At 41.1% G+C, this 18545-nt stretch overlaps 1 protein-coding gene across 1 annotated transcript in view; it reads left to right on the forward strand.

The window, feature by feature from the left end:
• LOC117465746 (F-box/LRR-repeat protein 7-like) overlaps positions 1-18545 on the forward strand; it is a 32323-nt gene that overhangs the window by 11859 nt on the left and 1919 nt on the right. Inside the window, exon 3 of the mRNA XM_034108744.1 lies at positions 16929-17546. Coding sequence (XP_033964635.1) covers positions 16929-17546 — 618 coding nt within the window. The remainder of the gene's footprint in view (positions 1-16928; positions 17547-18545) is intronic.

An 18545-nucleotide genomic window follows, 5' to 3' on the forward strand; every position in this document is an offset into this window, starting at 1 on the left:
TGAATGAGGAGCGATTCCTATATAGAAAGCTGAGTCTAGCTTTAACCTTGGTCTGCATTTTGGAGAGATGTTCTGAGAATGACAGATTACTGTCAATCCAAAATCCAAGGTATTTATAAGATTTAACTATTTCCAGGTCCCGGCCATCGGCGGTCACAATAGTGCCAGTTTGGGAGGCACCACTGCGGCCAAACTACATGATCTTGGTTTTAGAGGTGTTCAGGACCAGGCCAAGGGCAGAGAGATGTGACTGGATTCTCTGAAAACTATCCTGAAGAGTTTTCAGGACAGTATCTGGGGAAGGGCCAGCAGTGTACAGAATTGTGTCATCGGCATGTGGATAGAGGAGTTGCCCACTGATTTCTCCATGTCATTTATACATATTGAGAATAGGATGGGTGCTAGAATAGAGCCTTGTGGTACTCCCAAAGAAAGACAAATATACTTCAGCATGTCAGGCATGTTCATTAGAGACCACAATTAAATGATTATTCAGATTCAGTCTATCATTTGATGTTTAGAAACCAAGTCAAATAAGAAATGAAAGGCTTACGGTCACCTTGTTTTTTGTAAATTATTGTTCTAGTTAAATGTTATGCAAGTTTTTAAATTAGTATTGGCATACATTTGCTTTAATCTGGTCCATTGCCATTTTCTACCTCTACCAGTCCCCGCTCACCTGATCCCACTTTTCCTCATCAGCCATGCACATATTTAAGCAGACCTTTCCACTTGCTCTGTTTCTTGCCTTTGCTTTCTGGCCCCTGTGTTGTTGACCTGAAACTTACAATCTGAAACCTGTCTGTTTGAACATTTTGACTTCGGGTATTCCTGCATGACTCTCTTCTGATCCATGTGTGTAGCCACTTGGTGACTGCCTGTGGAAACCAATTATCTCCAAACAACAGCTTTTTCTCAGCTGAAACAAAACGTGCCCTGTTTCAAGCTTTGTGACAATGCATTTCCTAGATCCAATGGGTTTTTAGACAGTTGCCTCCCATGACTGCCAACTTGGTAATTTGATACAACAAATGCCCTTGACTCACAAAGCAAGAACTGGGTTAACGTTGTCGTAGACCAACACCGTTTGGAGGTTTTACCTAAAAAAACACTTCACTTTAATTAACACAGGAGGAGACCACTCTCTGCTTCACATTAACAATCAAAAGTAAATGTTTTTTTGTAAAGCATGACCATGATTAATCCCTAAATATAATCATAAGTTTAATGCTCAAATGACAAAGATCCTCTCTCCTTAACCAAATAGTAACTTAACCTTAATTAGCAAATGAAAGGCTCTGCACACACACCAGTGTTTTCTATATTCATGGGATCACACCATCTTATATAATAATGTTTCATCAATACACACTTCGATCAGTTTTAGTTGACAGTGTTGCCACTTGAGGGTCAGCTGTGCAGTCTAAACAGCCCCTCCACAAATCCCCTGTCTCCAGCATGTTAAATATTTTTGCCCTCCCAAAGGCAACAAATCCCTCGCACTTCATCTGCAAAGTAACCTCACTCACTGATGACTATTTTCTCGTGTTTACTCAAGCAGCTATATAGTGTTTCACTGTTGATTTTTGCCGTGCCAAGTATGAGAGAGCCTTAGCGAGGTGTTTGTGTCTGTCATTGCCGTTGGGAATTATAAACTGCAGAGAGGAGATTTTAAGCTATCCTCCATTTATTTTGTAACTTTCTTTTACCATTCATCAGTAGATACCACTGCACTATATCTTTTAAATCAAACAATTCTGGCAAAACTTTGATCCCAGACTGACAAATGTACCTTTTAGAGAAACTTAATGCTGAATTTGTTGTGCTGCTCTACAGCTGTGTTGGAGTTTCTCACACGGGAAAAATACGTTTGTTTAGATGAAGAAGCATCTGTTTTTTGAGGGGGAAATATTTGGCAGGTGATTGACTATTTTATGGAGCGTTAGAGGAAGTTGTGTTGTAGATTGATCCCATTTTATGCTGAGGAATTCACCGTCTCAAGAAGTTTGTACTAGCAGTTTTGGGGGGAAAAGAAGACTGTCCCTTTTTACTCTCCCTCTGAAGACAAAGTAGTTTTAATACTTTTTTAAGAAGCAAGAAATCAGTGCTGTACTTTTAAACCTCATTGGAAAGTGTCTTCGTAAAGAGAGCTACACAGAGAAACTAAGTATGCTAATGCTATTTTCCCCCAGATTTTCTCCATCAGCTGTCCACGCTCCTCCCCCTTCCTTTCTACCGCCTAGAAATCTGAGCGAAAAAGCACAGAACAAGGCAGTGAAAAAAAAAAGAAAACAAGTGAAAGCAGTTTAGGGAAAGAGCTGGAGGAGGAGGGGAGGTAAAGGCAGTTCAGTGAGGAGATCTCATAACTCTTCTCTGATTACGGCTCTGTTTTCTCATTCTCTGTCTCAGGGAGGAAGCGCCAGCCCTGTTGTTTGAATACCATTTTCTTCCACAGGCTCACATTTTTCAGTCCTACTAGCAGCATGTTTGACAGGGGTTGGGGAAAATGCCACTTGGCCCAAAACGCACGCATGCTTACTTTAAGATGTTGGCTTGCGAGTGATGTTTTTACTGGGAGACACCTGGGTCTTTGGGCTTTTCATGTGGCAATATGACCAGCTCAACTGACAAATTGGACCTCCCCTCCTCCTCTTTTCAATATGTGGTTTGTTACATTACGTAAGCAGCAAAGTGTCAGATGTGGCTTAAGCTGCAGTGGTACAAAAACAGAGGGGGTCTTGGTTCAATAAATTAAACCAGAACAACTAAAGTTGTTTTATACTAGGTTGTAAAAAGAAAACGGCTTTACCAGCGCCAGGAAGTGGTACAAATCTTATCTAACATTTTTTGTCAAAATCATTGGAGTTTATGCCCTTTAACTCTGCCTGGAATGGCAATTGTATACACTCAAACTTGATAAGATAATAGCCAACTCTCTTTGTGTGACTCATTTTCACCAACTCAAATTTTAGACCCGGTTCCATGATGTGACTGGTCAGAACTGTGGTATGTATGTGATGCACAATGGAACACACATGGAAAAACAGTGGAAAAGATAACCATGCAAAGGGTCTCAAAAACGAAAAGTCCCTTCTACCATTTCAGACAAAACAACATCTTTCTGGAGTTAAAATGAAAGATTTTTCGTCAAGAGTGTAATATAACCGCAGCAGTTCCAGCACTTCCCTTGTTCTGTTGCTTCGACCACATGAGATCATTACATTTGCTCCTCGTCACGACCAAATGAACCGTTTAGGCCAGCGCTCGCTTTTCCATTCCCGTGTGATGTGGAGTTCTTCTAACTGTTTGCTGTGTGTAGCCAACGTTACCCTCCTCAGTCATTTAGCTCTACTGTCACTCCACACTCCAACCCTCCTCACACACCACTGCCAAATTGGATCGATTGTACAGAAAGGCATTTCATGCACACGATTCTCTGAAGAAAAAGTAATCTTAAAAATCATGATCTAACAACCTATTAAACAATTATTGAATGTTATGGCTGAACTGTCATGTTTAGTGGAAAATCTGTGCCGTGAACAAATGGTCATTTCTGACTTTCGATAGATCAGACTTTTAGATTTGGCTTCAAGATATCCATCGGCTGTCCTCCTCAGCTGAGGATTTATAAAGTGACAGAAGTGTGGAGACGTCTGTGTCTTGTCAACTGACAGAAGGGTCTTTAAGAGGCGGAGAACTCCCGAGGAAATTAGTCGTGTTGTGGGGGAAAGAGTTTAATTGTTCCTGGTGCATGTGTAGCGAATCTGTTGCTGCACAGGCTTCAAAACTCAATCCCGAGACTGAGTGAGTGTGAGAATAGCTGCAGACCAGAAGTAATGGGGGTTGTGTGGAACTAAGGAGTCTGTTTCCTGTCCGAGTGTGCACATTGTAAAGCAGGGGTGGGGAACCTTTTTCCTCTAAAGGGCCATTTCAATTTTTTCAACATCCTCCGAGAGCCGTACAAATTATTGACCTCTGCTTAAAAATCACAGCACATTCATTTGGCCTTTCTTTCATGCTGTGCAAAGAAAAAGCAACCTCTTAATCCAGATATCTCACCATGACTCGCGCATGCATGCACGTGCACGGAGTGGCATGACCACCAAAACAGAAAGATATGGACACAAGATGTGTGCAAATTTATTTAGTTTCCTATCCATGTGGACATGATTTAAGTGGGGGGGGGGGGGGAACCTAACCTCCTCTAGGGCGGTCCAGGGGGGCTTGCTCCCCCGGGAAGATTTTTTTTTAAATATTGAAGTTGAAAGCGTCACTTTGGTGCACTTTGAGAGCAAAATGAAGAGATCTATGGAAACATCTCTCAACACCCATATGAAACAGAACTGTAAGCAGATTTACTTTTTCTTTATGGATATTTTACAAATCACTCTCCTTTCAAACTGTATTCTTGTTTATTAATAACAACTTTGTTTTACTGTCATATAGTATTTTATACCTGTTTACTTTATTCTCTTGTTTTTTGATAACTATAATGATCATATAAAGATGTGCCTTTACCTCACTGGTTGGAGAAAAAGCTTCTTATATTCGTTAGCATAGCTAGCTAACCAGATGCTAATAACAACACAGTTATTGACTGTATGATCAGAATGACAGATGAACAGATCGCGACTGGGCTTACAACTAAAGACACAGCCACGCAAAAACTGCGGCATGTGTAGCCTACGGATTTATGGGTACGGCAATTTTGTTTTGCAAGTCCCGGAGTAGCGTTCTGGTGCTCTCCGTCAGCACTGCACCCCTGTCAGACGAGACATATACCACGTGATGACACGTTAGGCTCGTGTTGTGTTCAAGGACCATGACCGTTGCCAGGAAAAACAGGAACTCGCTTGTTTAATTATTTTGCGGTCTAGATTTCTTTAATTTTCTTATTTTTTGCGTGTGTTTATAAATTACCTCGAGGGCCAAACCAAATGGTCTGGCGGGAGGTTCCCCACCCCTGTTGTAAAGGAACCAGCAGGCCCTATTGTCTCCCCGGTCGTCCGGTGACGTAACACCTTCCTGTAGTGAAGGCTTTACTGATAGCCCCACCGCCATACCGTAATATCAACTTCCTTGTATTCAATAAAACCCAAGACAGAGCCAGATGTTTTTTTTATCTCAGGAGTTCTCTCTCAGTCGGATCTTTCCCCTTTAAAAACAAAAACTGGAGCACATAACCGTTTAGAGCTGATAAATCAATTTCAGTCAAATCCCTCCTGCCTGGTTGTTTTTCAAAAACACATTCTTTGCTTTTTTTACCCCCGTGTGGATTTTTCATTTGATTTCCTGACCTATGAGCAGAAAATGAGCATCTCTAATTCCCTCACATGCAGCCCATCACCCTGTCACGGTGCTGGGAGGCTTGCAGAGCAGGAACATGTCACAAGGCTAATGGCATCGAGGTAATGGATTGGTCTGTTCTGCCAGATGCAGCAGTAATAATCCTGCGAGCTCCAGACAGGGTTTTAGCAGAGCTTCACGGCACTGCGAGATCCTGAAAAGAATCCCTATAGCTTTAGTTTATGAGCAGACTGCGTCAAAGTCTGGATTGACCCTGCCTGTGCACTTGTCTTCGTCTCTGCTAAAGTCTGCAGACTCTTTTGCCAATGTATCTTCCCCCTCTCTTGCCTCTCTTTTAGAGGCCTTCAAATGAATCTGTTTTTGTGCGTTACTTATTCTTTCAAAAGTCAGAGGGTTTATGTCATTAAGGCGACATCGCTCAAAACATGCAGCTGCGCCTCTTCATCACGCAAGCATCTTCAGTGATCACTCCCATTGATGTACATTTAAACTTGTGGTATCAAAGCACGATCCAGATGTGTCTCAGAAGTACGTTGATGTTAATGTGATCCTGCTGCGGCACTGCTGTGGATCAGCTTAGATTTGGGTATTAGTGGCAAATGATTTCAGCCAAGTATGCCTTTCTGTGGCTATATGCACATTCAAAATGCATGACTTTCTCTTTCATTTCACCACTGCCTCGTTGTTCTTTGTCCAGGGTAAAGACCAGATGTTCCACTGTTTCTCCTCTGATTTCCTAAACCAAGCTGAATCTTCCACCATCTGCACTTACAGTCCCTTCAAAAGCATTTGAACAGCTGCATGGTATTTGTTCTGTTAATGATAGGTTTGCAGTGATACAGAGATATAAAACACGACACCTCACTGGTTAACATATACAGATTCCAGCACTAACTTCATTATTTCACACTTAAAGTGTGGAGCTGAAGGTATAAGTCCCAACAATCCTGACCCAAGGACCAATGACTAGCTTTTTCTAGAACTTTCAATTGTATCAGATGGTCTTTATTAGTGGATAGAGTTTGCAAAGTTGTCATGGTAGTAGATCTGTTGACGTGCAATGATTTCATCCAAAGCGCTTCTGGGACTCCTCATGTCTGTTGGCAAATAATTTGAGCATAGAGTTCATTTTGGACCAAGGAAAATGCAGCACACTTAACAAGCAATGTGAACTCATGTCATATTTTGAGGCTTTGGCAGATGCGTTTTGCGTCGCATTTTGGCGCAGAAGGTTTGCAACACGCTACTTAGTGATGTAGCTTCATGTGATATAACATAGAATGTAGGTCTAAGAAACAACACTACTTGGTAAGGTTTAGTTAACAAAATCACTATTAGAAAATGACCTACAGTTTGAATGGTTATGGTTTGGGTTGAAACATGCTACGGATGCTATATCATGGACTCAGTGACGTAGCATCCCGGAAAACATTGTGCCATATACAAATAAGTAAGCTTTGGGTTTTACCGGGGCCATGAATTGCGTGACTGCTCAAAGTCCTGTGATTTCTGACCCATGCCAACCCCATTTCTTGGCTTATAATTATGCTGATGGTTTTACATTGGAGTTTTGTTAGGGTTAGGTTTAAGGAAACAGGGGTTAGGGTTGCCTTGTGGATTGTTAAATAAAATGTTGATACACGTTGCCCAAGTTGCAGCTTATGGGGCCCTGGCAGTGACACCATGCTGTAAAAAGCCCAAGTTTAGGGCCACTTAAATGTGATAGTTTTAAGCTCTTGAAAAACCTTGTAGAGTAAGTTCACCTTGAAGTTTCCAACAACAGCTTCAAAAGTCAATGTAGTTTATTATTTAGAGTGACTTTTTATATTATAGTCAATACAACAATAGTGTATTTTTTAAGGCAGGTCCCTGATTGTAACCTAAAGATGATAAGGATTTTAACAACCTAATTACGTATGATATAAATGTTGCTCTGCACCAGATTACATTTCTTTGCTTCCTTGTTGGGTACATTAATATGCTTCATGTGTTTTTGTTATTATACGAAATGTCTTATTTCCACAGTATCTAAATGACTATGGGTTGTAAATAGATCATAGTATATCAACATCACATAGATTTAAAAAAAAAAAAATAGCAGAGGTTGTCCAGATGCTTAAAGGATTTACTCCATATCCAGAAATGACAAAGTGTGAAAAGAAAAGTGAATATTTCCGTCATAAGATTATTTTCCGCCACTTCAACAATGCCTTTTCTTTGTGCAGAATCAGTGGTCAATAGGGATTGGATAAACAGATGTCTGACTCGACAAGGAAACACAGATACAAAACACCTGCACATCCCAGGTGATATCGATCCGAGATCCAGTGCGTCCAACTGCAAAGCTGTCTTCATTTATCTTTTCCCATCAGCTGTGTCCAAGTGTGACTGAAAGAGGAAGGAGGTGAATGTAGTGTACTTATTAGAATTTTGTTTCTCCAGGCTTGTAGCTCTTTTCTGATCAGTACATGTAATTACACAATTACTCAAGCAATGTGTCTGTGTGGAAAACCGGATCCTCTCCTAGACTTTGAGAGACTCTTTACCACAGGATTGATAGTTGAATTCAGCTTTTTTACCTTAAATATAAGGTTAACAAATATTATTTTTGTTATATGGAAATATTAAACTGAAATGGCAAAAATAGACTGATTTGTTTGTATAGCTCTGTGTTGCATATCGTGTGGTTTCCAGCCCTGTTGGATAACTCCACAATCACTAGGTATTAACTCAGGAATCTTGCAATATTTGCGGTGCACATGAATAAACATTAAAACTCAGCACCACGCATGTCATGACATATTTGGACAGGTGTGTGAAATTTGAAATAGGTGAGGTGTTTATAATAAAATCAGACGGTTAAATCCTTTGTATTAAGGTAAAACAATAAACAGGCGAGTGTAAGCTAGATGACCTTAAGGGAAAATTCCTAACCATAGGAAGACCACCCACAAGAATCTGGTGCAATAAAGTCAACCCACAAGAACAATTAAGCTGTAGGTGAATGGAGTTTGATGTAGATTTCTTGATTTATTTTTCCAACTGAGAATGTTAAGTCCCACAAATAGGATTTAAAGTAGCCGTGAAACAGTGGACATGTCCCCGAGAGGAAGAGTCTGTGGATGTCATCAGAGGCGAGGCAGGAGGCTGACAGAGCCAAAGTCTGGAATACCTATCTGCAGGACAGTCGTAAGGACAGTGTCACTGCCCAGCTGTCTGTCCCTGCACACAAATCCACATGACAGGCAGGATGTGGTCCATTTGTCATGAAGATGCTGACATAGGCTGTGTAGAACCAGCTGACCTGGTCCTGAAGCATCTATTAACAAACACGGTTCAGTCTGCATGACTGCGACTCGAAATGGAGGTTAAAACGTTGAAACAGTTACAACGGAACACTTTCTGACGGTTCATTAAAAAACACACATAAGGTTCAAATGTACAATATGTTTTACCATATGTGTAAAAATCCTGCAAGAACGCAGGTACTCAAATTTAACAAACTTTAGATCAAAATCATGATCTAAAATATCAGCAAATTGTTGTTTCTTAAAGCATCTTAAAAGAGATAAGACAAACTAAACCAATACATTATTTAAACGTTTTCTTTTTTATATGGCTGTTATTGTCTCCATCACATTGTTAATCCTACAGACTTATATGACATATTTAGTGCAAACTATAATCTATATAATAACTTGAAGAGCAATTTTAACTCAGTAACAGTTTGCCCTTTCTACCCATATTTTAAGACTCACAGAATAAATTGCATGAGATCGTAAAGATGCATGGAATATTTTGTCAAAGTTGTACATTTAAAAATAAAAACATAGATTAATGCCTTTGACCAAAACTTGTATATTGTATTTTGGAATAATAGTCCCAATTTATTACTTTGAAAATGATATATAACTAGACACAAGTTCTAGATCCATCCTTATCATTTCATAACTAAGTCTAAAACATCCAGAATGATCTGTATATTAAAAGATGCCCATAAAGCCTTCCCACTCATTGTTGGACATGTAAGCGACATAATACTCGTGACTACTTGAAATGCTTTTAGTGATTACTATCAATCCAGCTTAGTTTCACGATATGGATGACTTGGAGATGTGGTGAGTGGAGGCAGATAGCATCAGAGAGGAGCAGTCCGTGTCCGGGTGTGACGGTTCGAGCCCAGGACTCAGATCCCCACACCCCTGCTTACGAGACGGAGGGCTCCACCGTCTCACGCCACGGTGATGGGATCCAGCCACCGCCTCTCACAGCTGCATCTTTAGACGTGGCGGTAATCAGTGCACATCTGTCAGGAGGGCCTCAGTGTTTACACAGGGTTTATCGTATATTGTCAGCCCCGGCACCAAACTCTTCAGCTGGTCGCTTTGAAGCCATAAAGTGCATCTGATGAGGAGGCCCTGTAAGTGCCACGAAGATAAATGTGACACATTTTTCCCAAAACAAGATAACGATGTCCATGGAAACTCCTCTTTTTTGATGATAAAAGCTGGTGTGGCTATGGCACCATCAGAACGAACCCTGACCCAATTTCCTCAGCTTTTTTTAATTCCCTCAAATAACTGACAAATATAATGTCATTGTTTTGAAACAGCAGCGGTGAAGATCTGGTGCTGGTTCTTCAAAAAGAACATTGAATAGTTAAATACATTTCATAGAAGAAGAAGAAAAACCAGTGTCGCCACGGACAGAAGCCTCAAAGGACCAGAAGAAAGTCTATCAATATATCTGGTTTAAGGCGGAGTTTACACATCAAAGTCTGTAAACAGGTCTTGCTGAGTGTGACTGCATATGAGAAAAAGCAGTCTGTTTGTAGATGTTCAAGAAAAGAAATGCTAAATCTGTGAAGTACAAGTCTCTGGTAAAACTCAGTCTGTATAAAGTCTTCTGTGGCTCTGAAGGGAGCTTTGATGAGTCTTGAGCATATACCCCGAGGGTTATCTCAGTTAGGGCTTGGAGTCTACAAGCCTGCATTACAAATTGGGTGCATGGAGTTCGACAGATGTTGCAATTTACCAGGCAATGAAGAGATGCTGTAGGTTCCATTATTGGAAGTGTAGGACCCTATGTTTTTGCAATGTGACCCTATAAAGGCCTAGATTTTTTATTAAAATCGTATGTCACTTTAATGTAAAGCACATTGAGTTTCCCTATGCTATATGGATACAGTTGCCTCACTTTGAAAAGTCAGCCCTAAAAGTCTGGATATCCCCTCTGCTTCGTAAATTATGACAAGTGTTTTTTCAATATGTCTCATATGAGTCCCCCAACTATGTGTAAGTACAATACTAAATTGCTGGAATACCCCTATGGAAACTCTTTTGTTGCAGGGTCTTACTAACAGGATCACCATTAGCCGCTCTCTCCACCTTTGTGAAACCCACAGATGACAGTACGTACTACGGTCATTGTTTTATTAGTTGTCAGAAAGCAATTCAAGGAAATGAAAAGTGCATGAGTCAGATTGAAGGGAAATAAAATGAAAAGTGAAATGACAGTTTTCATTGCCATTAGGGTTGGGAACCGAAACTCGGTTCCAGATGAGAACCGATAAGAGAATGCCGGGTACCGGGTACCCATACAAAATACACAATTGCGGTTCTGCTTAACGGTTCCTAAACGCGGTAGACCCTGTATTCCACCGGGTCAGTCTGCGCCGCGGGTCAGTCTGCGCCGCGGGTCCGTCTGCGCCGCGGGTCCGTCTGCGCCGCGGGTCAGTCTGCGCCACGGGTCCGTCTGCGCCGCGGCGACCTGGTGGGATACAGCCAGGGGAGGACTGGCCATCTGTGTGTTCTGGAGAATCACAGAACGGCCGGTCGTCAGCAGGCCGTTGACGGCCGGCTCGGTACGCTGACGGCCGGCACCGCCCTTCATTTTTTTAAACGGCATCATGTAAGTTGCGGCGACAGAGGTCCACAGTTTCCCCGCAGCGAGGCTCCCCCGCCCTCCCGTAGACAGTTCACAAGCTCAGTCACTTCATAACACCAAAGATGGATCGCGGTAAACGCTCTAAAGTGATGCTCCACTACACTAAAAAATAAGGCACAGGCATAGCTCAGTTAAAATAAAGCACAGCTATTGTGCAATACATTTGTATTGCATGTATATTTTTTATTTGTAAAAATGTCAGTTAAAGCTTAAAAAAATAAAGATATTTTTGCTATCTAAACGTTTGACCTCTTTCTTTTACAATTTTGGAATTGAAACGGGGAATCGATAAGAACCGGAATCGATACATTTCAAACGATACCCATCCCTAATTGCCATGTTATTTCTGGAATACTTTCAACATCATTGATGATATTAAAAAGGTTAAGGTGGATTTTCCCTCTTTTATAGAGGCTGATACTGTCTAGTGTGCCGGATTAGTACCTCCAGGGGCCCCTGGGCACTGAGCGCGCATGGGCCCCCCCCAACCCACGTACCAACAAGTAACACCACGCCTACCCAATCATACCAACATGACCAATATTTAGAATTTTCAGTCTATCTGGCATGTCAAATCGCACACCCATTTGTCAAAAGCAGGGACTCAGCTATAGGTCAACCAAAGTAGGTCTAGCCTTTTGCCCTTTTAGTAAAAAATCACAAGACAAAGATACAATGTATGGCTCAGGAATACCTAATATCACTCAAAACCTCAGAGCAGCACCCCACTTAATGCCAAAATATGACTGGCTGGCTGTACAAGTACACAAGGAGTTGTATTAGTTACGAACATGCCGGGCAGCGCGGCCCCGTGGGTTAGATGCACGTTCATAATGCTGAGGAAAATAACTCTGAGAAGAATGTTATTAGCACATTTTACAACTTGAGGACCTAATGTTTTTAATAAGGGCTATACAAACGTTCATACTGGGTAGTTAAAAAAAAATTATCCAACGATTTACAGACCACTCTTTCCCAATGTAAATCATTAGGCGCATTCACACTGCAGTACTTTTCCCACAAAGGTTCATGAGAACTTAGTTCATGAGAACTCTTTTGTCAAGCGGCAAACTCTGGGGAAGAGCCGGGAAGCCAATACGGAAGTGCCACACACTGCAGTTCATATATTGGCCGATAGGCGATGGCTGCAGAAAGGAGCAATTTACATAGACCCCCATGTTAAAATGCCCAATTTTACAGCAGAAAAAAACATGTTTCTACCCCTGGCTCCATACATTTTTATTATCGATATAGTTAGATTCCACCTTCATGATTATGGATCTGTGAGTGAATTGTTTTCTAACGCGACCCTTTTATTTATATTAGGTCTTAAAGTTTGTGCATAAATTAGGGCGTGGTCACATTGAGTGACGGCTCTGTCAAGTGCCTGCCGCTGTTAGCTTCTTGTCTCTCTGCTAGCTGCTCCGTGAAGCTAGCTACAGGGACTCTGCCTGTTCAGCTCATCCAGGAAACACAACTTGTAGCCGGCCGTGGTTGTTTGTTCTTCATGCTTATATATCGGACTATTGTGACTCTCTCTGCGGTTAAAACAGACGGTGCATGAATGCGGTAAGTACAATTCGAGTGCTTTATTTATGTGTTAATGATTTTAATCAGCTACGTAATGAATGGTAAGGCTTGGGTTAGCATGTAAGCTAGTGGTAGCTACATCGGTGCTAACGATGCTAATCGTAGCCTCCAAGTTAAAATCATAGACTGTATATATAAAGGTTAAAACGAAATAGACAAGTGTTAAGCGTTAAGTGGGATAATACTGTTGAACAAACGGCTTCTGTTTGAGGTTGATAAAATAAGGTTACATCCTTGTAACTTAGAGATATTTTATTATGTAGGTAGAACTGTATGTATCTAAGGTTAATTTAAATTGGCTATGCTCAAGTATGTAGACAAGCTAATGTCGAAGTAGTGTATGTGAAATCAACCTCACAATAAGATGTGTGTATATTACAATTATTAATGTCATATTTCAAGATGATTACTTGGATATTACAATATGGTTGATTGAGCTGGACTTCATTATCGAGCTTACACGTTAACGTCACAGTCATCTGAAGAACGAACCCAAACCTTATTGTTTTTATTAATTGCATTACCAAATGGGTATCAAATAAACAGTAAGCATTGGTAACACAACTTCCAAAGTTACAGTAAAATAAAAAGGACCCTTACTCGGACAATACACAATCCAACATGTTCAACAGAAGAGAATCAGTTATATTGTTTGTACACATGGTACTTTACATATATATATATATATATATGTTGGTTTAAGGTGTCCAGGTGATGCAGACAGGCTGGACCAGAGAGTGAGAGACAGAACTGGACTCCTCACAGCAGTGAACTTCAGCTCAGGTACAAAGACTCTTTTTTCATACTGTACAAAGAATCAAGAAAGATATTGGTTTAAATGAATGAAGTATTGACTTGAATACACTGATATACATTCCAATAAACAATACTAAATACTAGATCACCTACACATCAGTTAAGTTGAGGGTTTATTCCATGCAAAAAGTTACATTTAGATATTTAGCAATATGACTTTGTCAGCTTTCTAATTTAATGTATTGAAGGCAAAGATATTTAACACATAGTGAGAACTGCTACTATTTATCTCTCAATATTGTCTGTAAAAATGTAGTAACAGTTATTCTTTCAGTGAGACAACAGAGCAAGCTTCTACAGTTGCACTACGTTTTGTAACAGTTAAATATTATTTTGATAATAACATATATTTCAATGTTGATGAACTTCATACTGTTCATTCATAATCTGATTGCTCACTGTTCAAATAAAAAAAAACCATTACAATTACAAAATAATTATATCTACACCCCCTAAACACACAAACACACCGCTTTCATAAATAACACACTTGTTCTGCAATAATATGTTTTATGTTTCCTGTCATTTTTGTTAGGAAAGGACATGCCTGAAAGACACGACATTTTCTCCTTCTCTGAGGGTCAAGAAGAACATCCAAGAGTATCATTAAAAGCTGATGTTATGAGATTTTAAGACCAGTACAGGACATTCACTAAGAAACTACTTTTATTGTAAAAACAGTCAGCTGATTGAATGCAGCTATTTCCACATCTACACTCCATCCGCTGATTATTTCTATTTGCCTTTCTAACTTTATGAGCTTCACATCACTTGTGCCTTGTACCGCAGAGTTTGCAACGTCACAAATAAATGGGGCCAATCTTCAGTTAGATGTGAATGTGTAATCTAACATTTTCAGTAAGAATAATGGACAAAAGGAATGCAAATACAAATACAATTTATTGATATGTGAACCAAAAGTTAATCAAATGTTTTAAATAAAAAGCACATATGGACAGAAGGTGTAAACCTATTAAATGTATAAGTAAACACATTTAGTCAAATAACGTGACAGACTAGGCCTGTGCAGTTGGTATCAGCTTTGCCCAGCATGGGCTCCTTCATCAGCCCTGGTCCTCCTCACTGAGGAAAGACCCTCAGTCCTCTCCAAACCAACAGACAGGACGTCCATCACACGGAGGTTTCTCCCTGAAGTCTCTGCTGCTCTCTGGACACCAGGCTGTCTCAATCCGTCCACACTGAATATGAGAGGGGAAAAATGAAAATAATAAATGCTTTAGACAATAAGAAACATAAAGTTGACTGTTGAGTTGCTCAGTTTTTTTAGATTGTCAATACTATTACTGTATAACTAATATCTCAGGTTAAGAGGCACATTCAAATAAAGATTGGTCTTTAAATACATTTTGTCTTTTGAATTGTTTGTCTACTCTAAAGTCAAGGATCTAGAACTGGTACTTAGTTTGAATAATACAGTCTGGTTATTATGCTGTTTGGAGGAGGCCTCACAGGTAAGAGCACTAACTAGCTACCATCACATGTACCTTAGCTTGACTTAAATGTATTAAACGTATAGTTAAGTGATATCAAAATATAAATAACTAATGTCATGCAAACATTAATATTTGCTTGATTCCAGTGTTGAATTTAGCACAATTGCATACAAATGTTAAGGGGTTTTAAGATTCTGAAGTATTATGCTAAAAACTCAATAACTTAGATTAATATTTATAGTTTTGCTGAATAGTTTCAAGGCCGCTTACCTTAGAAACGTAAAATACGACGGCAGCTTGCAGATGGGGAGCATGTTAGCTTAGCTTGGTAGCTTCAGCTAGCTCTGGAACTTCCAGCTCGGTGGCAGCAGGTCCCGCCTCGGCTCCGCCTCTTTGCCCTTATTTGGAGAAGGCGGGAGTTGAATTCTGACGTCACTGTTGAGCCGTTAGTGGCCGACTCCGCCTACTAAGGGCTTCACGGCAACTGCAGAATCCTATGGGTGACGTCACGGACCCTACGTCCATTTATATATACAGTCTATGGTTCACACCAAAAAGAGCCGGGACTAAAATTAGTTCATGAGAACCTTTTTACCCCCTTTTCAGTCCGACTTTCGTGGGAGAAAAAGGTTCCTATGTCTGATTGGCTGGGCGGATTGCAAACCACGCCCCGTAAAACTCCCAAAAAGTTTTGTGAAGCCGCCATTTTAGTATCCTTGCATTAGCATTATTAGCATTAGCATTAGCCCAGCGCAGAAACGCAGAGAGACTAAGTTATGGCAACACAAAATAAAACATGGGAGCGGTGGAGATGAGGAGGTGTCGGCGTTCTGGCGATTTACTCGGAAGCCAGTCCCCAACTCCGGGGACTTCCGGCCGGGGACTTTGGGCGGCAGTATACGCCGTGAAGTGGTTTGCGGCCTGCCAGTAAACCCAAAGCAGAAGAAGAAGAAGTGACGTCAGCGGCTTCATTTGCCTAATCCACCCCCAGGGATTTATTCCGGTGTGAACGCGATCTGTACTATAGTTCATGAGAACTAAAGAGTTCTCGTGAACTAAGTTCTCATGAACCTTTGTGGGAAAAGTACTGCAGTGTGAATGCGCCTAATGGAAAAAAGTGTTTCCGGGCCCAGCAACCTAACGGAGGTGTAGTACTGCCGTTTGGCCACAACGAATATTCTCATCAGAGTCCGGCGCACTTCTTGGGGGGCTTGAGTGAGACCTACAGTAGCCTACAGAGACGGTTTAGAAAATATATTAATTTGACCCTATAGAAAAGCTGTGTTATTTATGGCGAAGAGTTAGTGTCATTTAAAACAATGTATGATGAGTGAGGTTGTGCTCGAAAAAAAATTATAATTAAAATATTTGTTTAGGTTGCCCATATGGTTAATCCGGCCTTGAGTGTACATTTAAGGATGGTTTAAGTTGGCTTCCAATTTCACAGCTTTTAATTTGGACATTAAGCAAAAGTTAGGGGCAGATATATTACTTAATGTTGTAGAACATTTTTGAGATTTATTTTTTGTCATTGCCTTTTCAGGTTCGACTTAAGAAACCTTGTGTTTATACCTTTTTAAATCAGCAATGGTAGGTAGACTCCAGGTAGACTCCAGAGACTGCTTAAAACACAACTCAGATTTGTCATAGCTTTTCCCTATCAAGCTAAGTAGCTGTATCCTTATCAAGTTAAGATGTGATATGGCTGAGAGAATGTTTAAGAAGAGGTTACAATCTGATGGTTTGCAAGATAATAAGGAAGATTGGACATGAGAACATTCACATATCGACATATCTTTCTTGTCCTCCTCTCAGGTTTAGACTCCAGCCCTCGGACTCTGAGCACCCCCAGCCCCGGTCTCATCCTCCCATCCAAGTCCTCCTCTCTCTCCTCTCCTGCCCTCTCCAGTAACGGCCATGAGACTCACTCCTCTTCCTCCTCCTCTGCCCACGCTGAAACCGTCGCCGTGGTCCACTCTCAGCCTGGCACTCACACACGCTCCCGCCAGTCCAAAACCCACCACCACGCCCTCGTTGACCTCCTCCCTGACCTCACCTTTCTGCAGATCTTCTCCCACCTCCCCACCAATCAGCTGTGCCGCTGCGCTCGAGTATGCCGCCGCTGGTACAATCTGGCGTGGGACCCGAGGCTGTGGAGCACTGTACGGCTAACGGGGGAGCTTCTCCATGCCGACCGCGCCATCAGGGTGCTGACCCACCGGCTGTGCCAGGACACCCCCAACGTGTGTCTGACCCTGGAGACGGTGGTGGTGAACGGCTGCAAAAGGCTCACCGACCGGGGGCTTCATGTGTTGGCTCAGTGCTGCCCGGAGCTCCGTCGCCTGGAGGTCGCTGGCTGTTACAACATCTCCAACGATGCTGTGTTTGAGGTGGTGTCCCGCTGTCCTGGCCTGGAACACCTAAACCTCTCAGGTACAAAGAAGTCACCTAATCAATCATAATGTCTTGAAACAGACCAATATGACAAATGGTTTTAAGATAGGTACAGCATGTGACACCCTCTGTCCTTTTAATATAGCAAGGAAAACTCCCCAAAATAAACCCAACAATAAAAATTGAAGGAACTTCACGAAAGCCAAGGATAGAGATCCGTCTCCCAGGAAGATAGATTGGTAATATATGTGAGGTTACAGAATAAAAACATAGTAAAATTACAAGATAGACCAAGGGTGTCAAACTCAATTTCATTGTGGGCCACATTAGCATTATGGTTGCACTCAAAGTTGTCACTTTAAAACTATATAAATATATGTATATAGCCTAATATAAGTAATGTATTATTACATTATGTGCTCTGCATTGGATTATTATCAGTTCTGGTAATAACTTCATACATAACTACGTCTGAAAGCAGAAGTCTAGGGCAAATAATTGAAAGCAAATATTCAACAATTACACCAATTGTATTGTATATTATATTCTTTGCAAGCTCTTGCGGGCCACATAAAATGAGGTCGGATTTGGCCCGTTTGACACCCCTGACATAGACAATCTAAATGGTACAATTATATATGAAAAATAAGGATCAAGGCAATGTCATAAAGCTTCCAGCCGGCAAAACAAACCATGGCTGTCCTTCAGAACCTCTGCAAAAAATCTATAGCATCTTATCTAGCCTATTACACAATACCACGATTGGTGTCTAATGGTTGGCTCTTCTAGAATTATTACTACTACCCTATATCACGCACATGTGTGGATGTACCTCTCTTCAATCCCTCTCTTCATTTCCACTGGAGCTGGTGAAATCATTAGAGGAGCAGGAGAAGCTCTGCCAACCTTAAGCTCCCATGTGGGAGAAGAAAGGCTTTCTTAGCTGAAAGCAAAACTTACCTCAACGCGAGTAAGGAGAGGGGTCTGCTGCTTTCATTAAGGAAGTGACACAAATAACATTGACTTGGACTGGACTCT

The sequence above is a fragment of the Pseudochaenichthys georgianus genome, chromosome 20 (assembly GCF_902827115.2).
Source record: "Pseudochaenichthys georgianus chromosome 20, fPseGeo1.2, whole genome shotgun sequence".
Lineage (NCBI taxonomy): Eukaryota > Metazoa > Chordata > Actinopteri > Perciformes > Channichthyidae > Pseudochaenichthys > Pseudochaenichthys georgianus.